This window comes from Lutjanus erythropterus, chromosome 8 (assembly GCF_056507025.1).
Source record: "Lutjanus erythropterus isolate fLutEry1 chromosome 8, fLutEry1.hap2, whole genome shotgun sequence".
Classification (NCBI taxonomy): domain Eukaryota; kingdom Metazoa; phylum Chordata; class Actinopteri; order Lutjaniformes; family Lutjanidae; genus Lutjanus; species Lutjanus erythropterus.
This window is the reverse complement of record NC_139324.1, coordinates 10357675-10384418: the sequence shown is the minus strand read 5'-3', so window position 1 is coordinate 10384418 and position 26744 is coordinate 10357675. Positions and strand designations below refer to the sequence as shown.

General features: G+C 39.2%; 2 protein-coding genes across 6 annotated transcripts in view; both read left to right on the top strand.

The window, feature by feature from the left end:
- The window catches only part of LOC146322491 (uncharacterized), a 52277-nt gene extending 31669 nt beyond the window's left edge, over positions 1 to 20608 (top strand). For 2 of the 5 annotated variants that reach the window (XM_084724490.1, XM_084724491.1), the window contains 19 exons: positions 1676 to 1726; positions 1969 to 2004; positions 2829 to 2897; positions 2983 to 3024; positions 3158 to 3214; positions 4840 to 4899; positions 6366 to 6449; positions 7736 to 7798; positions 8770 to 8847; positions 10604 to 10741; positions 11773 to 11799; positions 11893 to 12018; positions 12826 to 12897; positions 13974 to 14144; positions 14652 to 14744; positions 15006 to 15098; positions 15294 to 15386; positions 15716 to 15860; positions 17168 to 20608. In XM_084724490.1, the coding sequence (XP_084580616.1) occupies positions 1676 to 1726; positions 1969 to 2004; positions 2829 to 2897; positions 2983 to 3024; positions 3158 to 3214; positions 4840 to 4899; positions 6366 to 6449; positions 7736 to 7798; positions 8770 to 8847; positions 10604 to 10741; positions 11773 to 11799; positions 11893 to 12018; positions 12826 to 12897; positions 13974 to 14144; positions 14652 to 14744; positions 15006 to 15098; positions 15294 to 15386; positions 15716 to 15860; positions 17168 to 20304 (4635 nt within the window). In that variant the 3' untranslated portion in view covers positions 20305 to 20608. Of the gene's footprint in view, positions 1 to 342; positions 385 to 1675; positions 1727 to 1968; positions 2005 to 2828; positions 2898 to 2982; positions 3025 to 3157; positions 3215 to 4839; positions 4900 to 6365; positions 6450 to 7735; positions 7799 to 8769; positions 8848 to 10603; positions 10742 to 11772; positions 11800 to 11892; positions 12019 to 12825; positions 12898 to 13973; positions 14145 to 14651; positions 14745 to 15005; positions 15099 to 15293; positions 15387 to 15715; positions 15861 to 17167 lie in introns of all 5 variants that reach the window. The other 3 variants (XM_084724489.1, XM_084724487.1, XM_084724492.1) reach the window with 3 other exon arrangements.
- Positions 20609 to 20640: 32 nt separating this feature from the next.
- On the top strand, positions 20641 to 25742 carry LOC146322490 (leucine-rich repeat flightless-interacting protein 2-like). The gene is made up of 6 exons (XM_084724494.1): positions 20641 to 22426; positions 22585 to 22634; positions 24179 to 24299; positions 24392 to 24471; positions 24568 to 24672; positions 25370 to 25742. The coding sequence occupies exons 2-6, from the start codon at positions 22623 to 22625 to the stop codon at positions 25475 to 25477; spliced, it is 426 nt and encodes a 141-aa protein (XP_084580620.1). The 5' UTR covers positions 20641 to 22426; positions 22585 to 22622; the 3' UTR covers positions 25478 to 25742.
- Positions 25743 to 26744: the final 1002 nt, after the last annotated feature.

The following is a 26744-nucleotide window of genomic DNA, read 5'->3' as shown; positions in this document are numbered from 1 at the left end:
TTGACATTTCCTGGTATTTGCTTACATGCCAGTCACTTCATGTGGTGTCCAATATTGTGTGCTAATTGCTCCTAAATAAAATACCAGCAACTATCTTGGCCAAAATAATCACACATATCTCAACATCATAAACCATAAAACAATACTGTAATAAGTTTTAAAGATTTTTTGGCTGTAATCAAAAAATGCAACTTCTTCTTAGACTGGACACAACTGGACCTCAAAAAATTGAGAAACGGTTAACTTCCTCCTCCATCTGTCTTGTTGATCTTTTGACATTTCTCTCCTCCTTCATCTCCTCTCCTCTCCTCTCCATCTTCACCCCTTCCCTCCCTCATCCAGGAGGACAGTGAGAGATACTCACGTTCTTCACGGATACACACGGTTTGTAGCCCTCCCTCTGTTTCCATCTCTTCATGCCTTTCCATGTCTAATCTTGTCCACCACCTCCTGGAGAACCACTGGGAGCAACTCAGTATCCAGTGTTTGCTTCAGGTCGATAGATGTAGCAGGCTGTGTGTGGTCAGAAGTGTATAGATTTGTGCAAAGGGTGCTCCGATCAGGATTCCTGGGGCCGATCCCAGTGTCTATTTGTAGCCTCCTTCTCATCATTTAGCTTTTCTTTTTTAAATTTCACTATTCTTAACAACTTTGTTAAATATAAAACAACTTGAAAATGACCACAGAAGTACTAGAGAACCTGTTGAATATGCCTGTGTAGCAATGAATGGTATATTGTTACGATTTTAGCTTCTAATTATGAAAAATACTTTAATGAAACAGCAAAAAAGTAATTACATGTGTAGGCCTATGTATTTCCTGTTTTAAAGGCAACTTGAGTATAGATTACTGAGTTTCGAGTTGCATTTGAATGCACCATGAAGTACTTTTAGGCGCCCTCATGCTTTGCCCCACAAAGCTTAGTAATTACGCCTGAATGCAACATCAAGTCGCTGTCCCTCAAACTATTTTGAACGAATATTTGCTGATAAAGATTGTGGCTGATCAATCAGAGCACCCTTAATGTGAGCATATTATTTGAAAAGGGCCTCTAATGTGTGAGTTTATTTTTTTTGTCTGGTGACATGATGAACACAACACTTCTCCATGTTTACCTGTTGTCTTGATAAATTCAGATGAAAGTACGTTTCTTTAACACCAATTACATCAATATGGTAAAAGTGAAGTTTTTAAAGTCAAACATAAACAGCATTGTGAGTTTCATTGACAGTAGTTTGACCATGGTTGTAAAACACTGAGTGAAAACTGTTTTTGTTAAAAAGCATAGCTATGCTATATAAAAGACAAAGCGCTCGCTATGCCTTTATGAGCTACTAGCCTTTGCTAGCTAAGCAACCAGACTCGGACATTATGCAGAATCACAAAGCCCTGAAATAAATCATAGTTATTTCGAGATGTTTTGAGATTTGAAATTTGATGTTCTTTGTACTTTTTTATTTTTTACTTTGGTTTTCATCTCAATTACAACAAAGTCCACACACACATCAGATCTCTAATCATCATAAACATTGTCAGAAGGAAAACACTGTAGCACTGCAGCAAGATGTCTCCTGTCATAATCCACTGTTCGCTGAGACTGTTGACGTAAATCACACATTGTGACCATTTTCCAAACCCCTAACCATCCATTTCAATCTCTCACTGTCTCACACAGCTCTCAGACGACGATGAGCGGATGTCAGTGGGAAGCCGGGGCAGTGTCAGGGTCAGTATCACTCAAACTGCACATGCATTTAAAAATCCAGAGACTTTCTTTAAACCTCTCTTCTCTCCTCTTCCTTTAACGATTATCAAATAAATGCTGCTTTTTGATTTCACAAAGATGGACCTTGTCCTCTTGAACCTTTGGTTATGTGGAGGCAGTGTGTCTGTCCTTGGCAAGTTAACAAGGTGCCGTCAGTGTGGGTGTCACACGTTGGTGAAGATGTTGTTGTGTCGTTTGTACAGTCGGATCTCGACGCAGTCGGGGCTTACGGCGGAGGGGTAAGGGTTGGTATGCTTGGATGAGTTACTGCTTGAAGATTTGTCATGTGAATGAGTCGTTGTTTGAGTAAGAGCTGGTTCAAAGAACTCAAAGCATGGAGTAAATCTTGTTTTATCCTTGTGATGAAATTAGGGTTTACAGAACATCACTGTATTATACAAAGCATGTCTGTGTGCTGTCAGTTCAGTTTTATTTTCTTTTTTTATGAAGGATGAAAGATTTATGGTTCATAATTTTAAAGTTTGTGATTGTGGAGGAACACAACTAATTTAAATATGTAGGAAACAGCATGAATCTTGATAAGTTTCATGTGATCCTCTCAAGTGATTATGTTTGGTCGTGTGCTTGTTTTTGCTGTTCTGAAGAAACATTGACCTTGGAGTCAGTTGTATTTGATTTCGGCAAAAAGAACAGGGTGTGTTAGAGAGCTTTACAGCTCCAACCAAAACACAGTGCGCTTTTTGGCTATTTTAGGCTCTGTTATGTCTCAAAATGGTAAGTACTATTTCTTTAGTGCTATGTAATGTGGAAAAATTCTTCATACTGATCATTCTCATGGTCGTACAATCCTGGATATTTGGCTCAGCCAGTTTTTTTTCCGCCAAATCAGTTATTTTTGACATATAATGGAATGTTAATACTTTGTGGCCTTTTTGTATGCATATTACTAGAGTGTGGAGTTCATGATGCATGTATGTGTTGCTTGGATTTTCCTGCTACAGTAATGATAATGTTATTGTATACCCTTTTTTTGAAGTGAGAGATTTGTCCAGATGGCGTGTTTGCATCCTTCACCCTTCACTTCTCTTTCTCTCACTCTAAGGCTTCTTCCTCACTCTCTTCTCATAAGAAGTCAAAGAAAAAGAAGAAGCATAAGCACAAAGACAGAGATGTATGTAAATGCCCCACCAGTAAATGCACAAATGGCCTGCACGGAAATGGCAGCAGTGTTTCTCACTTGTGTTCTTTATCCATAGAGGAACGGCTGTGACGATGAATACAGTGTAATATCCAGCAGGGTCAGTAGCTGTGTGTTGAACTGATTGTACAGACATTTACATTTGGTCGGTTTGTAGAATAAGGGAATGTTTGCAAATTTCTAGACAACCTCCAACCTGTCATTCACGAGCCTCGTTTTTCTCATGCTGCCAGAGCTCAAGACTCAGTGATGAAAGCCGAGTGTCTCGCTCCTCCAGACTAGACCTCACGGTGCGTCTCCTCATCCTTATTGCTGAAAGCTGTGCACTGACTGTCCAGAACAGTATATAATTTAACTTTGGGCTTGATGAGCCAAATACAACTGCACTGTTCTGAGGCCAAACTGCTCTGTTAATGCTGTGATACTCTGATAACAAGTGGAATTCTGCTTTGTGTGGAGACAGATTTGTCTCAGTATTTGTGTGAACAGATTGACAATCCATATATGTAAATCTGTAAATATAAAACACCTTCCACAAATACAAAAAAGGATTTGTAAAGTCATAAAAATATTTTGCAAATTATAAAAACAATCTGCAAATACACTGCAAAAACCAACAATAATATCTGTGAATACATTAAATTTACAAATAAATGAAGAGAAGTTGTGAATCTCTTCCTAACATTTACAACTTTCAAACAGGCATTTGTGAATCAGTTTTTATTTGTGAATCCAAAACTAAATATGATGCGGCTCTACACAGACATTACAGCTACATTAGTAAGATGTGAAGTGCTTTGTGGCTTTTGCACTCGCTGTGTGATATTAACATAATAAAATAATGAATGCATGCTGCATATTGACAGTTTAAAGACAAAAAATATGCTTATAGAAACACTACATGGTCTTGTTTTGAAATGTGGAAACAGCACCCTGCTTAAGTTTTTCGATTATATGTTGGTGTTGGTAGTTGTTTAAATTTTTCCTTCAGCCCAGGAAACTTTGTCTCAAAACTCTGTCTTAAATGCAGATCCACAGGTGTAGAAATGAGATTTGCAAATGCCATTTTGATTCACAAATAAAAACTGGGTTCATAAATGCCTGTTTGAAAGCTGAATGGTAGGAAGATATTTAGAAATGCTTTTCATTCATTTGTAAATTTAATCACAGATATTACTTTTATTTGTGCAGTCTGTGTATTTGCAAAATATTTTTGTGAGTTTACATCTCAGGTTTTGTATTTGTGGAAGGTGTTTTATATTTAAAGATTGTACATTTACATACAAATTTTCAATCTGTTCACACTTAATACCGATAGCTGATCTCTGTAGCTTTTGAAAATGTTGTTTTGAGGCAAACTTAAGTGTTTTGTTATTAAATTTAGTTACCTGGCAACTTTGATTGGTTGCGTGAGTACGGCCAAGTTGAAACAGGATATCACATGTTGTTGGTGTGCACGGAAGGAAAATGTTCTCTTCAATTTGATAATCTACAAGCACAATCTGAAGGGATTCCTTTGTGTTTGAAAAAATGAATAAGACTTGGCCTTGGAATGCAGCAATAAAACTTTAGATGAAAGCTTACTTGATTGAACAAGATAAAGAACCAACAACATTACATGACAAAGGAAGGACTAAATAAACTGTTTAATTAGTTCTTGTCGAATGAAGGAAATTAGCTCAACACAAATAATGTAACAATTTATTCAAGATTAACCGCACCTCCACAAAGGACATGGCGGTTTTTTGAAACACAACATTAATAACAAATTTCCAAACCGATAGCTTCAGATCAGTATACTGTGTGATTTGTCAATAAGTTGGACCTCTGTGATGCTGAAACAAAGCTGTGTGCTGTCAAATGGATATATTGAAAATGACGTTCAGTTTCTGTGATGTTGGCGTTTGACTCTCAGAGCTCCAGACTAAGTGATGACAGCCGGGTGTCTCGTGCCTCCAGATTAGACCTGCAGCCGGTGGGTAGCTCTGCACTGCAGATGGTTTTATTTCTCATATCACTAATAGTCTGTGGTGATCACCTCTCTACGTGTGTAAAGTTGTGAGGCATGTAGTTTTACTCTAATCAAGCTGTTCTGTTTTATACTAAAGAACATGTGGTGCATGAATTTTGTCATCCTCATTGTTGTGGAGTATCTCCCGGAGATGACAAGCGGTGTGATTGCCTTGTTGTATTAAAAAAAATAGCTTCCAGAGATGAATGTCTATGTACCAGTGGACTTTTCCTGACAAGGACCCATCAGACCCAACAGTTTCAAAACCATAAATGTAATGACTTGGCTATAGTGGAAATTTATTTACATGAAACTGTCATGTACAGTAATCCAGACTAACCTTTCCACTAGCAGCACTGTTTTTTGTTTGTTTGTTTTTGGTATGCATGGTATTAATCTATGATCTTGGATGCTTTACATCTAAATTATTAATAGGACAATCATTATTGTTATTTCTGCCTCTTTGTTAAATGACAGTTAATTGACTGAATGTAGTGCAAAGACGTACTGCATGCAGCAATGTGTATCATTATGCACTAAAAATGTCAAAACACACAATTAAAAAATATGATTATAGACTCATGTTGTCAGCATTTGTAGGAGATACTTAAAGAAAAGCCCCGCCACTGAAATCTAACTCTAAGCAGTTTTTCTGTCCAGACAGGGAATGAATGAAATCTTTAGTGCTGCATCATTATTACTGATAAAATAAGGCACCAACAACACACACACACACACACACACACACACACACACACACACACACACACACACACACACACACACACACACACACACACATCTACACAAATATGTCAACAGTCATCGGTAGCTGGGCCAATAGTGGCCAGCTGGAAAATCATAATATATCACCCAACCTTAATGCCCACATAAAATTTTAACTTGCACAGTCTTAAAAAAGTGTTGCATTTGGGTCGCAGACTGCATCCCTGTGTAATACAATATGTGGAAAAAAAAAAATATGTTGTGACTGTTTTGAAAGATTCAATATGAGTTATGATTGTAGGAGGAATTTTTGCATTTCATTTTCATTGAAAAAAAAGGATGATGGTGTGATATGTAGGCTGGGGTCTCTCTAGCACCACGATGCTTCATTTGTAGTGGTTTGTTGTGAAACATTTTACCTGCAAAACTGCAGTTCCTGTGATCTGGATATTGCACTTGGCTGTTGTAGTTTTGATAATATTTTGATTAATTGCTCAGCCTTAGTGTGTAGTCTTAGTTCCACTGATTTGTGCATGTGTGTGTGATCCTGGTATGAATGCATCGTTCACAGCTGCAAGTTACACTTTGGTTGAAGGATGACTGTATAAAATGATGTTTCTGACCATCCTTTCCATTTTCATCCTTTCCATCTCCTTCTCTTAGCTTGTTACTGTCGCTTCATTCTTCCCCTTTGTTCATTTCAGGCCTCCTATGCTTCTTCTGACTTGTACAGCTTCAATGGTCTGTCCTCTTCCAGAAACCCAGGTTCATCTTTCAATGGTTATCAGGTCTGTATACAGACGACTGCTAGTGTTATTGCTACTCTCAACCCGCTACGTGACCTTCCACATTTCTGTGGAGAGGGACAAGAGAAAAGAGAATTGCTCATGTTTTCAAAACGTGTTCCAGCCTGCTGTGTCGTAAACCTTAGTCTTACCTCCAACTCCATCCTGTGTTGCAGTTCTACAGGTCACTCAGTCAGATCAGCCAGCAGCTGTATCGCAGGGTTGGTTCAAGTCATTATCAGCTTACCTTTTACCCACTGTAACCTCCACGCAGTGTAAAATGACACCTGTGATTATCGTTCACTCACACCAGCGTTCTCTCACACCTGAAACTGACCTTGTTTGTCTTAAGAGCAAAGGATTGAATGAAATCAGTCAAGGGCTTCCAGTTAACAGTATTTTTATGCATGTTGGAAAAGGTTAATGGAAACTTTTTCAGTTTTGCTCATTTTATTGAATTTTATGTTTTCCATTTAATAAATGAAAAAAAAAAACAGAAAAACATGAGAATTTAAAACACAACACCGTACGTCTCAGCATATTAATAAGGAAAGGGGGAAAAAACAAGCACATCATTCTCTGCAGGTACGTCTATCAAACATTACACATCATTTGAGTCACCACAGCAACCACCATAGTGGGGCCGTAGCAACTCATAAACTTAATATTAACGCTCTCACATATTCATATATACAAGAAAAGGTTTCCACCTGATAAAATTAGCTGTTTTGCTCCTGAAAAAATAACGGCACGATATTTCTTTAGACTGTTGTATATCAAAAAAGTTTTTACACTCACTTGAGATGGTTTTTGCTTTTCTTGAAAAACAGTCAATGGCAGATAGCAACACCTTTTCTGAAATAAGTTCTGGCATAGCAGATATTTAACTCAAATGATTGATCAGCTGTTTCCAATCCCACTGTCTCCTCGTCATTCCCATGACTCTGTAATACATCCCTGATAGCGCCACACATCTCACATCAGCACATGAAAATAACAGAAATGGAACATTTCTATCCTGTTTTCAACATTGTTTTTCACTGTTTGAAGTTTGACTGATGCTCTTTGGTGATTTACTATATTATTGGTTCAAATTTGTGATACATTTGTTCAGTTCTGAATGGAGCCACACAGAAGGCACTAACCTAAAGGCAGGGATGTGTTTTTTCACCATTCAGTAGAAAAGCAGACAATAAAATGACCAGAATGTCATTGTTTATTCCCAGCATACTGCTTACACTGTGTGTGCGTGTGTGTGTGTGTATGTGTGTGGCATGTCACATGTGCAGAGCTCCTTATATGAAGACAGTCTCTGCAGTGGGTCACGGCGGGTCACTGGTTCCACTTCTCATGTAAGATTGTCTTTGACTTGTGGCTTTCTTGGTTTGTTTGCAAAGTGTTTTCTGTTCCTGGATTGTTAACTGTCTGGACTGATCATACTAACAGTGGCTTACTTAGAAGAAGAGTGAGTGAATATAAATTCATTGTGAAATAATGGATTGGACCATGTGTGAAGTTTGCTTTTGTTTTCCTCTTACGTGAGCGAGACATTCCAGTGTTTCCTCTAGGATTTTTTTCAGCAGCGGGGGCAGGCGTTCCATTTCTCTTCTTAGAGAAATATTTCAATAAACTCATCTGAAAAATGCAGTCAGTTGTTACATAATGGTGTGTAGATATTAACGTTAGCCTAATACTATCAATTAGTTTACTCACATTAGCGACACTGAGTTGGCACCGGGCCAAATTAACTTAAACTACCGATAAGTTACGTAACGTTAGCTGGTCATCAACATATTGTTAACGTCTGTTTAACTTGTAAAATCTATGTCGATTTATCTCAAGCTAATAACTTACGTCTACCTCTTCTCCGGCCGGTAATTCGCTGCTTTATTGTTTATTTGTAATTCGGGAATTCGCTCCGCTAGCATCATGCAAATGAGCACGCACAAGTATATTTCCATACTGAGCAAGATAGTTATCTGCAGTTTACCTTAGTGCTCGTAAGTACCTGACAGGGTAAAAAAAGAAATTTGAAGGAGTGGCGGCTAGGATTTAGGAGTGTAGAGGAAACACTGCATTCAGTAACTTTTGAGTGATGCTGCTGCATGGGAGTTGTTTTGAATTTTAATGTAATTGGGTTTAATTTTAAGTCTGATTCAAAACAAAGTAAAAGATTCAGTGAGTCTTTTCACCTTAGGTGTATATTTTGCATTTAACAGATTGTGATTTAGATCCTAAATTGTGTTATTGGTCCTCTCCAGCATGTTTGTTTGTGTTTGTGTCCACGTGTAGACAGAAACATAACCGTCTGTTCTCTTTACAGCCTTTAGAGTACACTAGTTATCGCAGCTCCGGCTCCAGAGCGTCCTCCAGGGCCAGTTCGGCCCGCGCCAGCCCAGTGGTGAGCCTTCACTCCCCAGACACCCAGCTACCAACCCTGAGGTGTAGCAGTTTTTAGTTTAGCAGTAGCCCACTTGTACGTTGTCAGCATACTTGAAGTGGGGTTGTATGAGGTCAGTATATTACCAACAGTTGGAGAAGCAGCAGGAGTGTTGGTGTAGGAAGCTAAGCACTGTGCCAGCAGCAAAAGCCACTTCATAAAGTCAATATCACTTAAAGTGTATGCTATGTTTAGAATATTTTCACTGTTTTGCCTTGCTGTTGGACAGACAGTTATATGAGCAAAACATTACTCTCTCCAAAGCCACCAGACTCCTTTTGAAAAAACTTGTAATTTCCCTTCGCAGAACATGAGTTGTTGAAAGACAGTGGTAGACCAGAACCTCTTGTGTTGTAGATAAAAATTACTGTTTTTGCCAAAGGAACTTTGAACTGATGAATATGTACTGTATTTTAAAGACTGTCATCCAAAGAGTGTAAAAATTAAGCATGGGTTTATTATGTTAGTACCTTGCACCTGATTTACTGAAGGTAAAACAGCATAAAGTACTTTCTAATTTGTAATTGATATCTACATATGCATACATATACATGCATATAAAAATTATAAAGGAAAGTATACAAAAACAATATCAGTGCAATGCTTCAGTACTACTTCGGTAGACATTGCTCAGCTCTAGTGGCTAAAATACATTATGCTGATGACCCTGTCACAGCAGTACTTTGCTTGGCTTCCATGTTGGTTCTCCTCTCTGCTTCTACAAACTGCCGGTGTGTTGACCACCGTGCCCTTACTCTGAATACATTTGGTTTACGATTCACTGTTGGACATTAGAGGAATTTGATTTATAATTAGACCATGTTCGTTCTTGGTGTTACTGTGACCCACAGTTGGCATGGTGTGCAGAATTTGCGTAAACATTATTTGTTCAGTGTGCCAAGGGCAAGCAGGTATTTCCTGGTGGCCCTGTACAGCACAGCCATTACAGGATGTTCATGTTTTGTTTTCAAAGTGAATTAGTTGTGAACTGGAGCGCGAAGAAGCAGTGAAAGACACTCAGGTTAACAAAACCACACGGATGTCTGAAACGTTACTATGAAATGAGAGTCTGCTAAATTTGCGTGGTCGTCAGTCCAGTTCACTGAGTTTAGGACGAGCTACAGTACAGTTGCTGGTCAGGGCCATCTGTCACAAGCCTGCAGCAGCAGAGGATTGTCATTCACAAAAAGCAGCTGCAAAATATTCCTGTTAGGATTTAGATGTCTGTTGATTTATCTGAAAAAGCAGGTTCCCACACCAGTATGCATCAGTCTTTTACCCTGTCTTAACTCCCATACATGGAATTGTACATATTCATTCCTGTTTTCACTCTGGTCCGATTTATTTCATACAAGCACCTGATTCAGATTTTCAAAATAATGGTTTGAAATAATGGCTGGTTCAGAGGCCTGTAATGTGAAGGAGAAAATGAGGAACCTGAGGTGATAAAATTAGATTAAAGCAGTGTTTCTCAGACTTTATTTCTGTGGACCCACTTTTCAAAACTGGCAAACAATTGTGACAACGGGCCTTATTAATAAACAAGTAATGACCTTTGATTCTTTTGGTCCACTGATGATGATTTGTTAATAATTCTCTACTGTGTCTTTCAACATGAATTTCTAACTTGCTGGTGTTTCTTAAAGTATTGACCCTCTCCTGAGTGTTTGGCCTGTTCTTCTTCCTGTTCTGTGTCGCCCCCTGGTGGCCAATGTAGGACAACTGCGGCTCTGTTGCCAGTTTTTTGAGGAGTGCGGCCAGTAGCAGTGGCCTCCCCCGGGACCTGGACGATGTTACTATTCCTGACTTTTCTGACGTGAGTCGCTTTGCACACGCAGGAGGCCGAGGCTGTGATGTGAGCTGATCTCCTTCTTGGTGGCTGTTTTGTTTGTGCATGGTTCCTTCCTTTTCATGCACTTCACCCTACAGGAGGGCTGATGACACACTGATTTTGTGTCAGAGGTTAACTTGTTTGTTGACTGTGTGTGGAGATACCCAGTTTGTCTTGTGACAGAATAGTTTTATGTTTTTGGCTGGCCAGATGTTTGAAGTGTATTTCTAACACATCATTTGTTGTTATTGGACTACTGAGTTGGACTAATTTTTGACCTGTTATATTGTGGTAGTGCCATTCATACTAATCATTTGCATGGTGTTTCATATCAAAATAACCTTGTGCAGTTTCTTTATTTGTTCATGAGTAGAAAGGAGATGGTATCGCTTTTATCGTGTTTTGTCTGTTCCTTTTCTGGTAGAAAATGTCAGGATAAATCTTTTTATCAGTTAGGTGTGGGTCCCAATTAAAAAAAATTGATAGCAATACCATTAAATTCTCAGTATGTAAGTTCTGTCACTAGTTGTCTCTCACATTAAAACAATTACAAAAGACATAGTTTGATGATGTTGTGACTTTCCACTTACATGTGAATGACAAGTCCTTAAATACTTGTATATTTTATGCATTTGTGTTTATCAGAAGCCACAGGCTGCAGCGTGCTGGACTGCCAGCTCCATTAAATACACTGTGCTCAACTTCACCAATCCACAGACTGTATGGGTTGTAGCTGCTGCAGTAGAGGACCAATCACACGCTGCTTGCAGTAATTATCGGCAAGCAAAACCATATAGTCATTTTTTTTTTCTAGATGTGGGTTGAAAACAGATCAAATGCAGGTGTTGTTTGACTGAGAATGTTTTGATACTACTTGGTCCTGGATTATTTCAGTCATTACCTTTTAAGGTATTGAGTGCTGATATCCAGCCCTTTTAACAGTGCTGAGCAACTTGTCGTTAGGATCTTCTTCCCTCATCAGTTGGTCCTTTTGCCCCCGTGGCCTCTACATCACCCCCTTGCTTGCTCTGACTGTATTTTATTTGTCTCAACAGGTGGAGGACAGAGATTATCTTGAGAAGGTGAGTGAATCACATCACCAAACTCTCTTTGTTGTTATTCAAGATGCATAAAGTATCAGCTGATGCTAAATAGTATTTATTTTTTTTCCTCAGGGATCTCGAGCAGCTTCGGCTTTAACAGCAGGAACTCTCACATCCTTAGGTGGGACTTCCTCACGGAGAGGAAGCGGCGAGACGGCTATAACTGTTGATGCAGAGACGTCTATACGAGAAATCAAGGTAATGCTAGAGAGACATGACTTCCTATGGACAAAGAGGAGATTTTCTTGTGGAGTGTGGTTTTGTCTTTAGGTGTCATACAGGGTTGTTGAATCATTTTGAAAAAATCATCATTAAAAGCAACAAGAATTTATATATGGACAATCACTTGGAAAATAGGAATGTTTGAGCCAGGTGATGCTTACAGACTCTCAATGTGCATTACATGGGAAATGTACTTAAAAATTTCAGATTGTTGATCATTTCAGCCACAGTCATGTGGCATTTTTTCCACATTTTGAATGTTTGACCCATTCAGATCACTGAAAAGTTTTGAATTGTTTTCTGTAAAAGCATAAATTCTGTTTAGAGTTAAATTTTAGTACTCAGTAACTTTTCTACATTACTGTTTCATTAAAGCTATTACAAAGAACTTTCTTCTTTTTTTTTTTTTTTTTTATTTTGGAGCCCCTGTGGACAAAAATGACAATGTTCCCACAGTAATAACCACAAAATTTAATGTCAAAAATAAAATGATCATGTCATTAGCAATAAAGTGATGCTATTTCATAACCAGCGATCTAGAAAAACTTGGATTTTACTGTTTTACCTAAGTTTTATATGGAAAGGAGTAAATCCAGCAGACAGATATAGGGAAATATTCTGTCTAAAAAAATGAAGTTCAGTGCTGTCATGCCATTTCCATTCTCTCTTCAAACCCCTGTGTTGCTGTCCTTCATGCTTGGTCACCAAACTTTCTGCGTCACCTTTTTTTCTGGTGCTGTCACACTGTGCTTCTCTGCTCACTGCTGCTGCACTCTTCACCAGGAGATCCACGAACTGAAGGATCAGATTCAAGACGTGGAAATCAAGTACACACAGAACCTAAAAGAAGCCAAGGTATAAGCCTGAGACCCTCAAAGAACTCCCAACCCCTGACTCACTATTCACTAATATTTGGTGTCTCTAACTTACTCACAGTGGGTCAAATATGCAATAATATGTGCAGCCTGTTCACTGTTATACCACCCAAATGGCACAGTCTTCTGCGGATCATTAAACCAACTGATAATCCAATAACTCTGAAGCCTTTTGATTTGAAACCAAAATAAACACTCCTGCCTTATCTAGAAATTCTCCATGAAGAATTTCAGGAGCAATACTGTTGCTCCAGACTCAACACAAATATTGACACAGTCAATATGCAGTCCTTTGTTCCTTTGTCAAGCATTGTTGCTCATTCATTCTCCGCTGGGCAGATGTTTTCTAACATGTGTATGAACTTCCAAACTGGCAATCTAACTTGCAAAATTGCATCTGCATGCTGCTGTCTTTGTTCATTTTGATTTGTGTGTTATCCTGCACTTCTTGACTTACCAGGGTTTACAGTGGTGACATTCAGGTACAGGTTTGACTTCATAATCATTTATCAAATTGAACTGAATTCCCTGCCAGCTGCATCTGCATCACCTGTCACTCCAAACATTCAATATACTGTAGTTTGCTCTTGCTATTTGACAGACGAATGTACAACCCTGATCCCAAAAGAGTTGGGACGCTGTGTGAAATGCAAATAAAAATGCAATCATGTGCAAACAAAATGTGTTGACCAATGGTTTTATAAAGTGTTATGAAGCAATATTTACCTGTCAAATGTGTTTTTTGAGCATTTCGCAACTTTCCCAGTCCTTTGTTGCTCCTGTCTCTATTATGTTGGTGGATTCAGAATCTGAAAAATTCAGAATAAGCATGTTTTCACAAAAAACAATAAAGTTGCCAAATTAGTAGTAGTAAATAATATGTCTTTGCACTGTTTTTGCACTGTTTTTGCACGTATACAAAAAGGGTTAGACATTCTATCTTATTTATGTTTTATACAGCGTTCCAGTTGGGGTTATATGATTCTAGAGTATTATTTGAGGACATGATATCTATACCTGATATATTTTCATATTCTCTGTATGTCACAACATTAGGATGCATTAGCAGAAGTGGAGGAGAAGTATCGTAAGGCCATGGTGTCCAATGCCCAGTTGGATAATGAGAAAAATAACCTGATGTACCAGGTGGACACACTCAAGGACTCGCTCATGGAGCTGGAGGAGCTGCTGTCTGAGTCGCGCCGCGAATATGAGGAGAAAGTCAAGGTACTACAGGCAGACAGACTGATAGTGATACTGACAATATTAGTGTTAAGCCACATGTTATTTGTTTGACCTGCAGGAAACATGAGCTCTCTTTGTTCAAAGCCAGTAAAGTCTGGTTAAAACATAGCTAGCACACCGAAAGTAACACACCTCACAGGAGTGTAACTCTTTGCTAGCTTGTAGGGTTGCAAATTTTGTGCATTTTCCTTAGTTGATGTTAACAATTGACCAGAAACTACACAGATGCAGTAAAACAGCATTATATTGGTGGTGGGTCAGGACATACAATATCTGTGCAATATATCAGCTAAATGGGGACGTCAATACACATAACAGACTTCTCAAAATGACAACTGAAGACATCACACTTGATGGCACTGGAGGTAACTTTCCTGTAATGTTTTTAGGCGGGCTGCCTGTCGTGTGTTTCTGTGCGTATAAGATACATGTGTAAAATGAAAATAAAAGGGGTTTATTGGTTGTCAAGCTGTCTCTTGTTCCTCACAGGAGTTCGAGCGAGAGAAACATGCCCACAGCGTGCTTCAGTTCCAGTTCAATGAAATGAAAGAGATGCTAAAACAGAGTGAAGAGCTGCTAAATGTGAGTATTTGTCCTCCAGTGTGAATGTGTGTCACTTTAAGTGGAACAGGCTGCAGAAATGGAGCCTCCCATGGATTAAAGAGACGGATTTTAAGAAAAGAAAACAGCAGCCTTTCACTCAGTTTGTCACTTGGAAAAGCTGCATGTTGCATTTCACAACTTTCTTTTCTTTTTACACACTATATATATGCATGCACCATGTTTCTCTTTCTGCTTTCTCTCCCTACATCTCAAACTATATTTCCTTTTCCTGCTGTTTAGGAGATCCGTCAGCTGCGTATAAAACAGGAGAGTCTTGTTAGAGAAATATCTGACCTGCAGGAGACGGTGGAATGGAAGGATAAAAAAATTGGGGTACGGCCTATGAGCCCTGGTTGAGCAGTTTTGTGTTGTATTGACTTTGTCACACTCAACTCAGTTTACTTTTGCTGACCTGAATTCAGTATCCCCTTTGCATGAAACTAAATGTCAACTTTTTACTCACTTCTTTTCACCTCTTGTACACTTTTCACTTTCTTTGGCATGCTGCCACTTGGGGCCTCTGCTCAGGCCTTAGAGCGACAGAAAGAATACACAGATGCAATCCGAATCGAGCGAGATGAGCTCAGAGAAGAGGTGGTGAAGCTGAAAGACATTCTAAAGGTACTCAGTCAGAGTGTGAATGCTTATTTCAGCCAGCTGTGGGTAGGTTTGGAAAGAAACTCTAGTATGAAAATAAAGTTTTGTATATTGTTGTCATGGTAACTAAAGCTTAAAAAACAAAACTAATTTATTGAAAGTAGAAAGTACTGATTAGTGCAAATATCTGGGTGTACTTTGTTGTTTGAAAATGTGATTTAATTACTTTTATGCAAATGACTTTTACATGAGTCAAGTTTTTATCATCAAAACCAATTATAGCCTTTATATTGCAAATTAGTTTCAAGGTTTGTAATCTGTGGAGCTAATGTTTAACGTTTTATTTTGTCTAGAAACACGGTATAGTGTTGGGACCTGATCTAAACGTCAATGGAGACATCGGTGAGACAGAAGTTGACGGGTCCCCCAGTGCGGATCCCGCTGCTCAACCTGCTCCGGACTCACAGGCCTCCCCAGCAGAGGGGAACAGCATGCTCGGTAAAGCACATTTTTGAAAAAGAACTTTTAACTGCATGGCTTGGCGTTAAACTGTCTGAAGACTTTCATTCCAAAATGCTTCAGAGTAGCAGAGGAACACAAATTTAATCCATAAAAATATAGAAATGAATACTGAGCAGTGAGATTACATGTATGGACTGACATCTGAATATGCAAATGTTTAATGTCTAATTTTGGAGTGAACTCTTCAGTTTCCTGTGTTGTGCTCCTGGCATGTGAAATGTTACTTTATCTTTGATTTGCACTGATCTGAAAGGATAAGTCTGGTGATATTCTGTATTTTTCTTGAGATTGAGTGTTCATTCTTGAACTTCAATCTGAATTTTTAAGCCACTGTTAACAAGAAGTCCTTAAAGTGCACAGAACAGTGGGTTTTAATATTTTGACAACTAACTGGATTGTGTTACTACGTTACTAAATGTGTTTTGTTTTTTGTCAGCTATTTAACAGATTCCATTAAAATACCAAAACTCAATAATGAATTAATCTGACTTACCAGGACCGAATGTGTACTCTATACAACTATATTGTTGTCCAAAAACTATTAAAAACACATCAGTGAGCCACATTATTATACATAAATACACGCTCATACACCAAATGTGCATTAATCTGCAGCTGAAAATAGTGCCAAAATGCACTTTAAATTCCTGTTTGAGTGATGTTTTAGGATATTTTATATATTTTATATTTTTCAAAAATTTTGAGAAATGCCAGCCTTATCCTTTAAATAATATCTTGCTTTCCTGCAAAAACTAAGATTCCACTTAGAAACTCAGCACACGCCTCTTCTTTACTAATGTTTTTACTTTTATTATGCACTTTTCTCGCACTTTACATGTGACTTCTGAATCACAACTAACTTTGTTAATGCTGGTGGTGTTGGTGTGTAAATGCTGACAGTCTCTACAGGGTTGATAATATAAAGCGTTTGATTATTATTAGAAACAAATAGTAGGATATGTATGGAGATTTTGGATTACTGTTGATATAATGTAATACCTTTGAGCCGACTGCTTCAGGTTTCTTTCTTGTCACGCTGATGTTTTGGGATCAAGAACTTCATTCCAATCTTCTTCCCGCCTTCCTTCATCTTGCTCTTCTTGTGCTTCTCATGGTCATCCTGGCTCTGTGCTTCTCCTTCTGGCCACTGAATCAATCAGGTGTTCTGCCTTACCTTGTCCTCTGCTGATGCACTTCTTTATGAAGATTACAGTTTTGAAAGTCATATCTTAAGTCAACATTTTTTGGCCCTCTATCACCGTATGCTCTTCATGATCTCCCAGGCAACACAGAGGAGACTCAGTTGAGAAGTAGCGGAGAGGAAGAGGTGGATCCAGAGCAGCATCAAGAAATGTTTGAGGAAGCCAAAGAGAATCACTTGAACTCTGATGCAATCTGTAATGTTGCAAGTGTGTCCACACTGGAAACACAGCCAACAGAAGGACAGCAGATGTGCTTAGCCACAAAGGAAGACAATGTTGAAGAAAGTGGCCTCAGCAAGGACTTAAATGATGACATTAATGACTGTTCAGTCACAGAAACCAAAGATACAGTTGTTTGCAGCAATGTGCTTGAAGAGATCGTAACAAGTTCTGGGGAAAATGTTACAGAAACAGAAACACCTGAGGGGGGAGATTTAAAAGAGACGAATAACCTAGATTCAGGAGAGACAGAAACCAAAAGCAGTTGCATTGACATACATGGTGATGACATTAGAGAGTCATCTAACAACATTTTTGAAGAGCAAGAAAACAAACAGGAAGATGTTGAGGAAAGTAATGTCAGAAATACAGAATCATGTCCCCAGCAAAAAGCTGCGCAAGATGGTATGAAAGAAAGTTTACCTGATGAGTCCATCCCGTCTGTTTTAAATACCGAACCTCAACAAGACCCTGAGAATGCCGAAGAGGCAGAGAATGATGAGGCAGAAGAAATATCAAGTAAATCTCAAACTCAAGGTGCTACCGCTTCAGGGAAAAAGAAGAGAAAGAAGAGGAGAGGTAAAAAGAAAGGAGGAACACATGAGGATAAGAATCAACAAAAAGCTGAAACAGGCAAGGAAAAGGGCCCAACAGTAAAGGACACTGAATCAGCTACAAAAAATAATGAGCCGACTGAACCTGACATCGATGGTGTTGTTACTGGAACCCTCAAAGAATCAAGGGGGGACCAAGTTAAAACAGAGCAGGACAGGCAAGAAAATGTGGAGGTAGATGTAGAAAAGGACACTGAAGCAGTAGAAGCAGTGAAACACACCGAAACAGTTTCTAACAATGAAACTCTCAAAGAATCAAAAATGGATCATGTTACAGATGAGCATGACGAGGAAGAAACTTTGAAAACAGACAACGTTGAAGAAGTAGAAGCCATGACAACAACTGAAACGTTTTCTCACACTGAAACTCCTGAGGAAATAAGAGTGGATCATGTTACAGATGAACACAACAAAGACCAAAGTGTGGAACCTGAAACAGTAGAGGCAGTAGCACCCAGTGAAACCTCTGCTCAGGTTGAAACTCCTCAGGAACCTACAATGGATCCCAAAAAGTTTGAGCAAGACGAGGAACAAAGTTTGGAAACAGAAACAGTAGAAGCAGTGGAGGCAGCAACACTCACTGAAACCTTTGAAACTGTCAAAGAATTCAGAACCAAGGAACAGTGTTTGGAAACCGAAACAGTAGAGGAAGTGGGAACTATGACAAGTCCTGTTCCAGAGGCCAGCCTTAGTACTGCTGATCTTATTGACATCTCTGAAGGTGCTGAGAACACCAATGGTCTGGACAAAGTGTGTACTTCCAGTATAGACAACTCTGAAAGTGGAGTAGACATCTCAACTAATGGCAGTGTTGTCCATACTGAGTCAGAAATTGTTGATAGTGCAGAAGATGGAGTTGGGTCTGTTGATCAGATGAAATCTGAATGCACACCTGATGACTCTGAAACGGTAAACAGTGAAGAAAACACTGAAGCTGAATCACATGTTCCATGCAGCGAAGACATTACTATCAATGAATCTGAATCCACAAACAGTTCTGAGAGTAAGGATAACACATTGGTGTCTCTGCCACCTACCGATGGCTTGACTGATGGTCTCAAGAGCTTGTCTTGCTCAGAGGCACCTTTAGAGCCATCTGCAGCTGTAAACCTGGGCATTGACAACACTCCTGTTAAGGTTTCTGAAAAAGATCCTGAGGAGGCAAGTGAGACAGTCAAAGATGATGAGGAGCCAGGAGCAAGTACTGAACAAGAATCCTTTTCTCCCGGCGTCACCTCTCCCAGTCATGACGGGGACAATTCAGAGCTCAAAAAAGACCAAACAGAAAAGGAGGAAATTGACGGAAACCTGAGGGAACCTGCAGATTTAGTCGAGCCAGACAGCCCCTTGCATGAAGACAAAAATGACAGCTGTGACAGTGCATCATTAACGGAAAACACTGATGCGGTTGACACTGCAGAGAGTCTGTTGGAGACAGTAGAGCAGGCTTCACAATTGGAAGATGTAGAAAGCCAGACATTACAATGTGAGGATCAGGTTGATGAACCTAATGTTTCTGAAACAGAAGAGATCAATACCATTGATGTGTTAAATACACCAGAGTCTTCAAATGAAGCTACTGGGTCCACTATCGAGCAGGACCACAGTCCCAAGGAATCAACCACATCAGAGCCAGACCATAAAAATGATCAAAGTGATCAGCAAAGTGAGACACATCTAGAGCTGCAAGAACCCAACAAAGACCAGTCTGAAGATAATGATTCGTCTCAACCCACCCTACAGGACAGTGATGAGGAGGACGGTGAAGATGAGGAAGGGCAGTCTTTTGATTTTGATGACATGGATGTGGAGGTGGCTTTAGCAACAAATCTCCCTGAAAATCCAAAGGAGGAAGGAGTTGAAGAGGGAATTGAAGTCATGCCAGATGAAAGCAACCATAGTAGTTTGGGGCTGTGCCAAAGTAATACAGAGTCAAAGGCAAATACACAAGATGAGCCAATTGAAAATAATGATGAGAAGTGTACAGTTGATGGAGGTAGCCAGGTAGATGCACTAGATACAGAGACAGATACTGTGCCTCAAGAGGAAGCCACATCTGAAAATGTGGAAAATGTGTGTGAAAAGCAGAAAAATTCACCCGAGGGAGAAGTAATTGTAGCAGATGAGCTGGTTATGGAAGAAGGGAATGTTTTGATTGGTGGAGAGTTGGGTGATGTTGCAGTGAATGTCAACCAGGAAGTGCTGTTACCTGTAGAGGAAGGATTAGATGCCATCAAGCATGAGTTGCAGGGTGAAGATGTGGTTTTACCTAAGAGTGCAGACCAAGTGGCCAGCGATAAAGAGCCACCGCAGGCAAGGAAAGATGTGAAAAAGAACGGCAAGAAAGGCAAAGCCAAGGGCAAAGAGGAGTGTAAAATGTCTTAGCCATCGACTGTAAATAAAGATGGACAGCGTGTCTCCATTTCCACCCACTGCACAAAAATGAAGCCAAAATATGCCAGATTCAAACGTTGCCATCTTGCGCTGGTGACGTCTTCACTAGAGATCTGTGTTTGCTCTGCGCTGTCGACGTCCCTGCTGAGTTAATCACAAGCAGGGCTCAGTTGTCAATCATGATGTGAAAACCCCCATTTTGTAGCCTCACATAACTAATCAGAATCAAACCTAACAGAAAAAAACACTTGAACATACATCAGCGTGATAAGAACTACCTAAAATGACAGAAACATCTTCAGTAAAAATTATGCATGTACTATGTTTTTGTTTGGCCCACCTGCTAAAATGGAACAGGTGGGGTTTATGACCTTTACTGCAGCCAGCCACCAGGGGGCAATCGATATGTTTTGGCTTCACCTTTTGGGGGCTGTCATGTTGTCCATCTTTATTTGTGTAAATGATCTTAGCTTATAGATGGTATCTAGTGCAGATAGAGATGAAACAATTACTGGTTTTACTGTAAACCACAATAAAATTCCCAGTAGCTAGTTACGGTTTCAGATTTTAATTATCATTATAACTGTGTTTGATCACTGCACTTTGAAAAATTCACAGTAAATACTGTCCAGCATCAACCAAAGTTAGCAACAGGACCAGCATGCAAAGCTGGTTTGTTTTGCATCAGTGGAAACAGGACATTCCAAAACTGATTTGAAATTATTTTAGTGTGTGTCAAAACTTTTTGAACATTTATAGCACATTTTGACAATACAGTAATAATACTGATAACTTTTATAATTTTGTCACTATAGTCTTAATATGAAATTTCCATACTGTTTCATCTCTATCATTTGATCTGCCCTTTACTAGTTATTGCTTAGCTGTTAACAAAGTGGTGAAATAAATATTCTGCAAAACCTCACAGCACTTTCACAAATGAATATTCGTGTAAGTATGTATATTATATTAATTCATCTTTATATAAGTGCAGTTTTCATTGAGGTCAAAAGTGCAAAAAGTTATTTGTGAGTGGAGAGATGAGAATGTTAAAGTGCCTGGTAAATTGGTAAAGTGGATTTTACCATCGGACAATACTGCACTTGCCATATTTTGTTATTGATACACATTGTCACGCTGCTTGTAATGTGTTATAGATAATATTGTTCTGCAGCTGTATCATACAGTGTTTTCTCTTGCTGCAATTACTGAAACTTATTCAAGTATTGACTTTATTGGTGTAAAAAAATGTCATTGCCAATTTTCATTAGCCCTTTTCCACCAAATTGCTCTGGTTCTTGAACCAGTTCCATTCAAGATTCTTGGAACCTTGGTGCTATCTAGTGAACCAGCCCACATTTCCACCAATTTTAAGCACAACCATTGTAATCAAGGATGTCAACAGAAGAGGGCAGTGCACAATGTAGAATATGACACGCCCACTTTGATTCTCAAGGACAAAACAAACTGTCGGATTCTGAACCAGTTCATTTTTGGTTCAGATGCCCCAAATGGTTCAAAATTAGATGCACACACTGGAACAGGGCCGGTCCTATGTTGGTGGAAAAGACCTAATTAAGACTCTAGCCTTTATATGTTCTAGTTGTAATGTTGATGGTTAAAATGAGAATTGCATGAGACCCTGTTCTGCTCTCAGGGATTTATAAGACTGTTGTTTGACTTAACATTTCCATCTACAAGGACTAAAGCACAAAAAATGTACGATTTCATGTATGTTTGCATTTTGTTGCACTTAATGGAGAAGATGACTGTGGTGCGTCCACTCTGAAATGCAAATAAATAACCTGCTGTTGCCAGTTTGAAATGTTGATCTAAATGCATTTTTGTTGTGAACGTTCTTGAGTGAACAGCATTGTGCCAGCTTCATCCTTTTCCCTTAGATGTTCATATCTTGTCACAGAGTGTTAGTGTAGTCCTACCAGCTGTGTGCTCTTGCAGTGACCCTCTCCTCCACAGTTTATGCATGCTAACCTCCCCCCTCACGCTCCGCTCCATCACTATCCCATGGATGCCTGCTCTGTTGCATGCATCAACCTCCCACCCTGACCCAGTCCCCCCACTCCCACCATCTCACTGGCACCTCCTACCCCTGGTATGTTAACTATGTTTTTAACTACTTAGCAGTTATGATCATCTGAACTGAGTGTTGTAGTGTGGCCTTGTGGTGCATGACATCATATTTGAATTAATGATATGTGACCGGGACTCGGATGAGACGTCGTCTTCTCAAATGTGTGTTTTATCTTTCAGAGATTCGCCTGAGGAAGCTGGTGGATGAGCGTGAAAAAATGATAGAGCAGGTGGGTCAGTGATCCGTCTGTTATGAGAGTGATGTTTTTAATGTTGTGGGTAAACTACCATCTCTCAGTGAAAACTTATATTGGAATCAAAAAGTCAAAGTGTGTTACAGTCATAGCAGACTGTTGCAAATCCATTTTTCAATTCCTTTAAATTTGTCCCGTTACTAAAAAAATAAGATACCTACAGTATAATTATCAACTTTTTGCTGTGCAGATGTTTTGTCTGAATGTTGCAGTTGTCTTTTAAAGGATTTTAAAGAAAACAGCAATATTTTATTATTTTCACTGTCAACAAATCCCATGAAAAGACCCAAACCAAACATGAACTGATCCAACTAAGTATTGTGTGTGTGTTCCAGCACTTGAGATCTTTTTCCTGTGTGCCTAAGAGCTCCATTGTTGCCCAAAAACTATTAAAAACACATCAGTGAGTCACACTGTTGCACTGGCTGACATGTTCCTTCATTAGCAGTGTGTCTACAACACACACACTGTAGATTATTTGGTCTCGGTCCTACAAACACGGTCCCACTGCCACAAGTACCGACTAACAAATGTGTACTGATCATTATGTGTTGTGTTTTTAGTGTTGCACTTTTAAACACAAGACACCAGTGGTCATTTCATCATCTTGGTTTCTTTCATGTATGTTGCATGATCCTTTTTCAAATCCAAGATTTCTCCTAAAACTTCAGTGACAAGCTGTTAGAAAATTACCAGGGCTGAACTGAATAGGTCGAAGCTCCAAGGCTTCATTTGACATTTGAATTCTAGATCAACATTTGAATGTGGCACAGTTTTTTTTTTTTTTTTTTTATTGTTTTTGCATGTAAAGTTTGCATTTTTGCATTCTGCTTTAAACAGTATTTCACAGTTGCAGCTGAAGACTAAGTCACACAGTATTATACTATTTGTAGATTTAGACTCCAGAGGTGGCTGTGTAAGACTGTTTACGACTTCAGAACGTTGCAAAGATCAAATGTCAAACGAGATAATCATTTCCAAAATTTAAGTTTTTTTCCTAACAGAATATTCTTCTTCAGTCTTTGTTTGTTGCCGTTTAGCCTTTCAGAAAAACATTTTCACTGCAGTCAAAAACTGTTACATGCTGCACAAAAAGCAAGGCAAGAACCTGTTCCTACACAGTCTGACAGCAACATATAGTTACGTTTGTTTTGATGAAACTGAAGCGTTATAATGATTCAAGGAATTTGATTTAATTAATCCAATAATCACTTTCTACAACTTGAGGATTTTACTTGTGCCTCAGACAGTGTAGGGGACTCAAAGACTGAAAAAGGCATTGTTGGTTTTGGTCTCTTCACCGGATTTGTTGACAATAAGTGAAATATTGAATAATGCATTTTCCCTTAAACCCATTTAAAAGAAAAGCATATCTTTTAATTATGACAATATGTAATTAAAGTGAAAATGCATAAAAAGCTGTGGAAGTGAGCTGCCATGTGTTCCTTCTGGAGAAATGCATTGAAAGTTGAAGGTGTGTGTGTCGTTCATCAGCTGATGTGTTCTGGCTCCATCTACAGGTGAAGAAACTAAAGGCCCAGCTGGAACAGAAGACACAGAGGAACGGCACAGAGAACAGTGCAAGTCCAGATGGTGAAATCCTTGAAAACGGCAATGACGCAAACATAATAGAACTGCAGAGTGAGTATCCATATGCATGAAACCAGACCTGTGGTTGCAGTTTGCTACTTTATTATCCAACAACTCAAGATTTGCTTTTTCTTTCTTACCAGGAGATTCAAACAGGCAAATAAGTGACCTGAAGTTCAAACTTGTGAAAGCAGAGCAGGAAGTCACTGCTTTGGAACAAAATGTAAGCTGAGGAGAATAATTAATCCGTAGCCTCTCTGAGAACATTGCAGTGGTCTTACTTAAGAAGTCTGTTTTTAAAAACTATTTTGGGTTCCAGGTGACCAGACTCGAAGGTCAGGTGACGCGCTACAAGTCTGCAGCAGAGAACGCCGAGAAAGTGGAGGACGAGCTGAAGGCAGAGAAACGGAAACTACAGAGAGAGGTAGAGTTTTGTTTTCTCGCACTGCAAAAATGACAAGCTAGACTATTAGGTGATTATTTGATTTTTTTAAAGTACAGTGTTAAATAACGGCAATAAATATTGTTATGGTCAAAAAGAGATGAGCAAAATTTCAAAATGTGTCATTTACAAGAGAAGAGCCGGTGTTGCTTTAGCCGAGGTTAAAATATCTCACACACACCATGATTCAGTGAAGTCTTGCTGAATGTGAAGTCGCCAAAGTAAATCCTAATTTGATAAAACAGTTTCCGTAATAGAAAATTGAAGGGAAAGTCAGCACCATAATTTCCTCATATTTAAACTGCATATTTTTTAACAGGCTTGCTTAAATTTTCCATGGAGCCGTGTTCATGATGACCCCAACTTCATGAAATTTTGAGTTATTTTCCTGTTCAGCTTTTGAGAAAAGTGTGAATGGTATAATCTAATATGAGATGACTTTCTCAAAACTGAATAACTCCAAATTTTAAATTTTGTTCATCCCTACTTGGCCATTAAAAGTCTCGTATTTCAGTTAAGATTTTTGTATTCTAAAATGAAAATCAAATAACTTGTTTTTGTTTTTTTTAATAACTTTCTGTTTCTGAAAGGGAAATCAAATGACCAGTAGATACACTGACCTTATTCAACAGCCTCTGTTTTGACTACAGCATACTCTCTCTCTCATTTGACTCAATAGTTGCGATCAGCGCTGGACAAGGTCGATGAACTCGAATCAAACAACAGCCACCTTTCTAAAAGACTGGAGAAGATGAAGTCTAGTCGCGGCATGGCTCAGACTCCATAGAGACGCCACCATACGTCCACTCTACCTTCTCTTGATCCAAAACTGGCTGATCTTTGGAAAAGAGTCATCCTGCATTTTGGGTTTCCATCTGCCTGATAGCAACGTTAAGAAAAAGAACCAAAAAAAATCAAGAAGCTTAAATATGATATCCACAGAATAGAGAACACCAACAAGCAATGTGCCATTTCTTTGTCTGTTTCCTGTATGGTGAGAATTCTTCGTAGCGTTGTGCACAAACCCAGACGGGAGACGAGGTCGGGAAGCGTCTGTGGTTGAACCTCTGCACTGCTCTGCTAAAGAGGGGGAAATGGGCCACATGGAGGGACTGAAGACTTGCCTGCTGTCCCGTGTAGCGAGAGACAAACCGTTGCACTGCCCTCTTTCTGCTGCCTCTCATCACCGTTCAAGATATTCACTTGCCTTGCTCACATGGAGGGCAGAGAAATTCAAGAAAAGACTAGTGTCCATGGCCCAGGACTGTTAACCCTCACTGCTGAGAAGACATGAGTGCTTTGTGTGTGTTGTGAATGAAAGAGCAAACAAAATTAAGTGTATTTTCTTCATCTTTCCTCATTTGCATCCAAAGCCAAACTATTTTTAGAAATGTAAAAGTTCAGGAGTGTTTGTTACTTGTGGTAAAACTCAAAAAAAAAAAAGATTACTCAGTTTTTACGCAGCACCCCCCCGACACAGTATAATCATCACAGTGAAAAAGTCACCAGCTTTCAGTTGTAGTTCTCTCATGTAGCCAGCAGCCTGATGCAGGTTATCAAACACACGGTTTTTGACCCACAGCGTGTAACCGCCCCTCTGCTGAGATCCAGTCACATCTCCGAGCTTCTCTCTGCTTCATATAGTCGGTCACTGGTTGGCTCTTGTGCACACACTTACTTGCTGAGACTTACTGAAGAAATGTGATGACGGGGACTCAAAGCGGTGTTAGCAGGAGATACTGAACACACTGGGGAGATGCTGCTTCACTGTTTACAAAGCTTTAAAATGTTTGTAAGGAAACATAAAGAACTGTAATCTTTGTGCAATAAAAGTTCAAACCATATTGGTATCTGCACATGTGCATTTCAGTCCTGGACTTGTCCATCTGTTTCCCTGTGTACCCTGCTGTGTTTTCTTCAGCGGCGCTGAGCACAGTTCATCCTTCACCTTTGAAACAGGTATTTGAAAAGCTCTCAAATAAGGGAGTAAGTTGACCTTGAGTTGTTCTATCAATATCTGAATTTTTAAATAAGGTATTGGCAATCAGTTGATT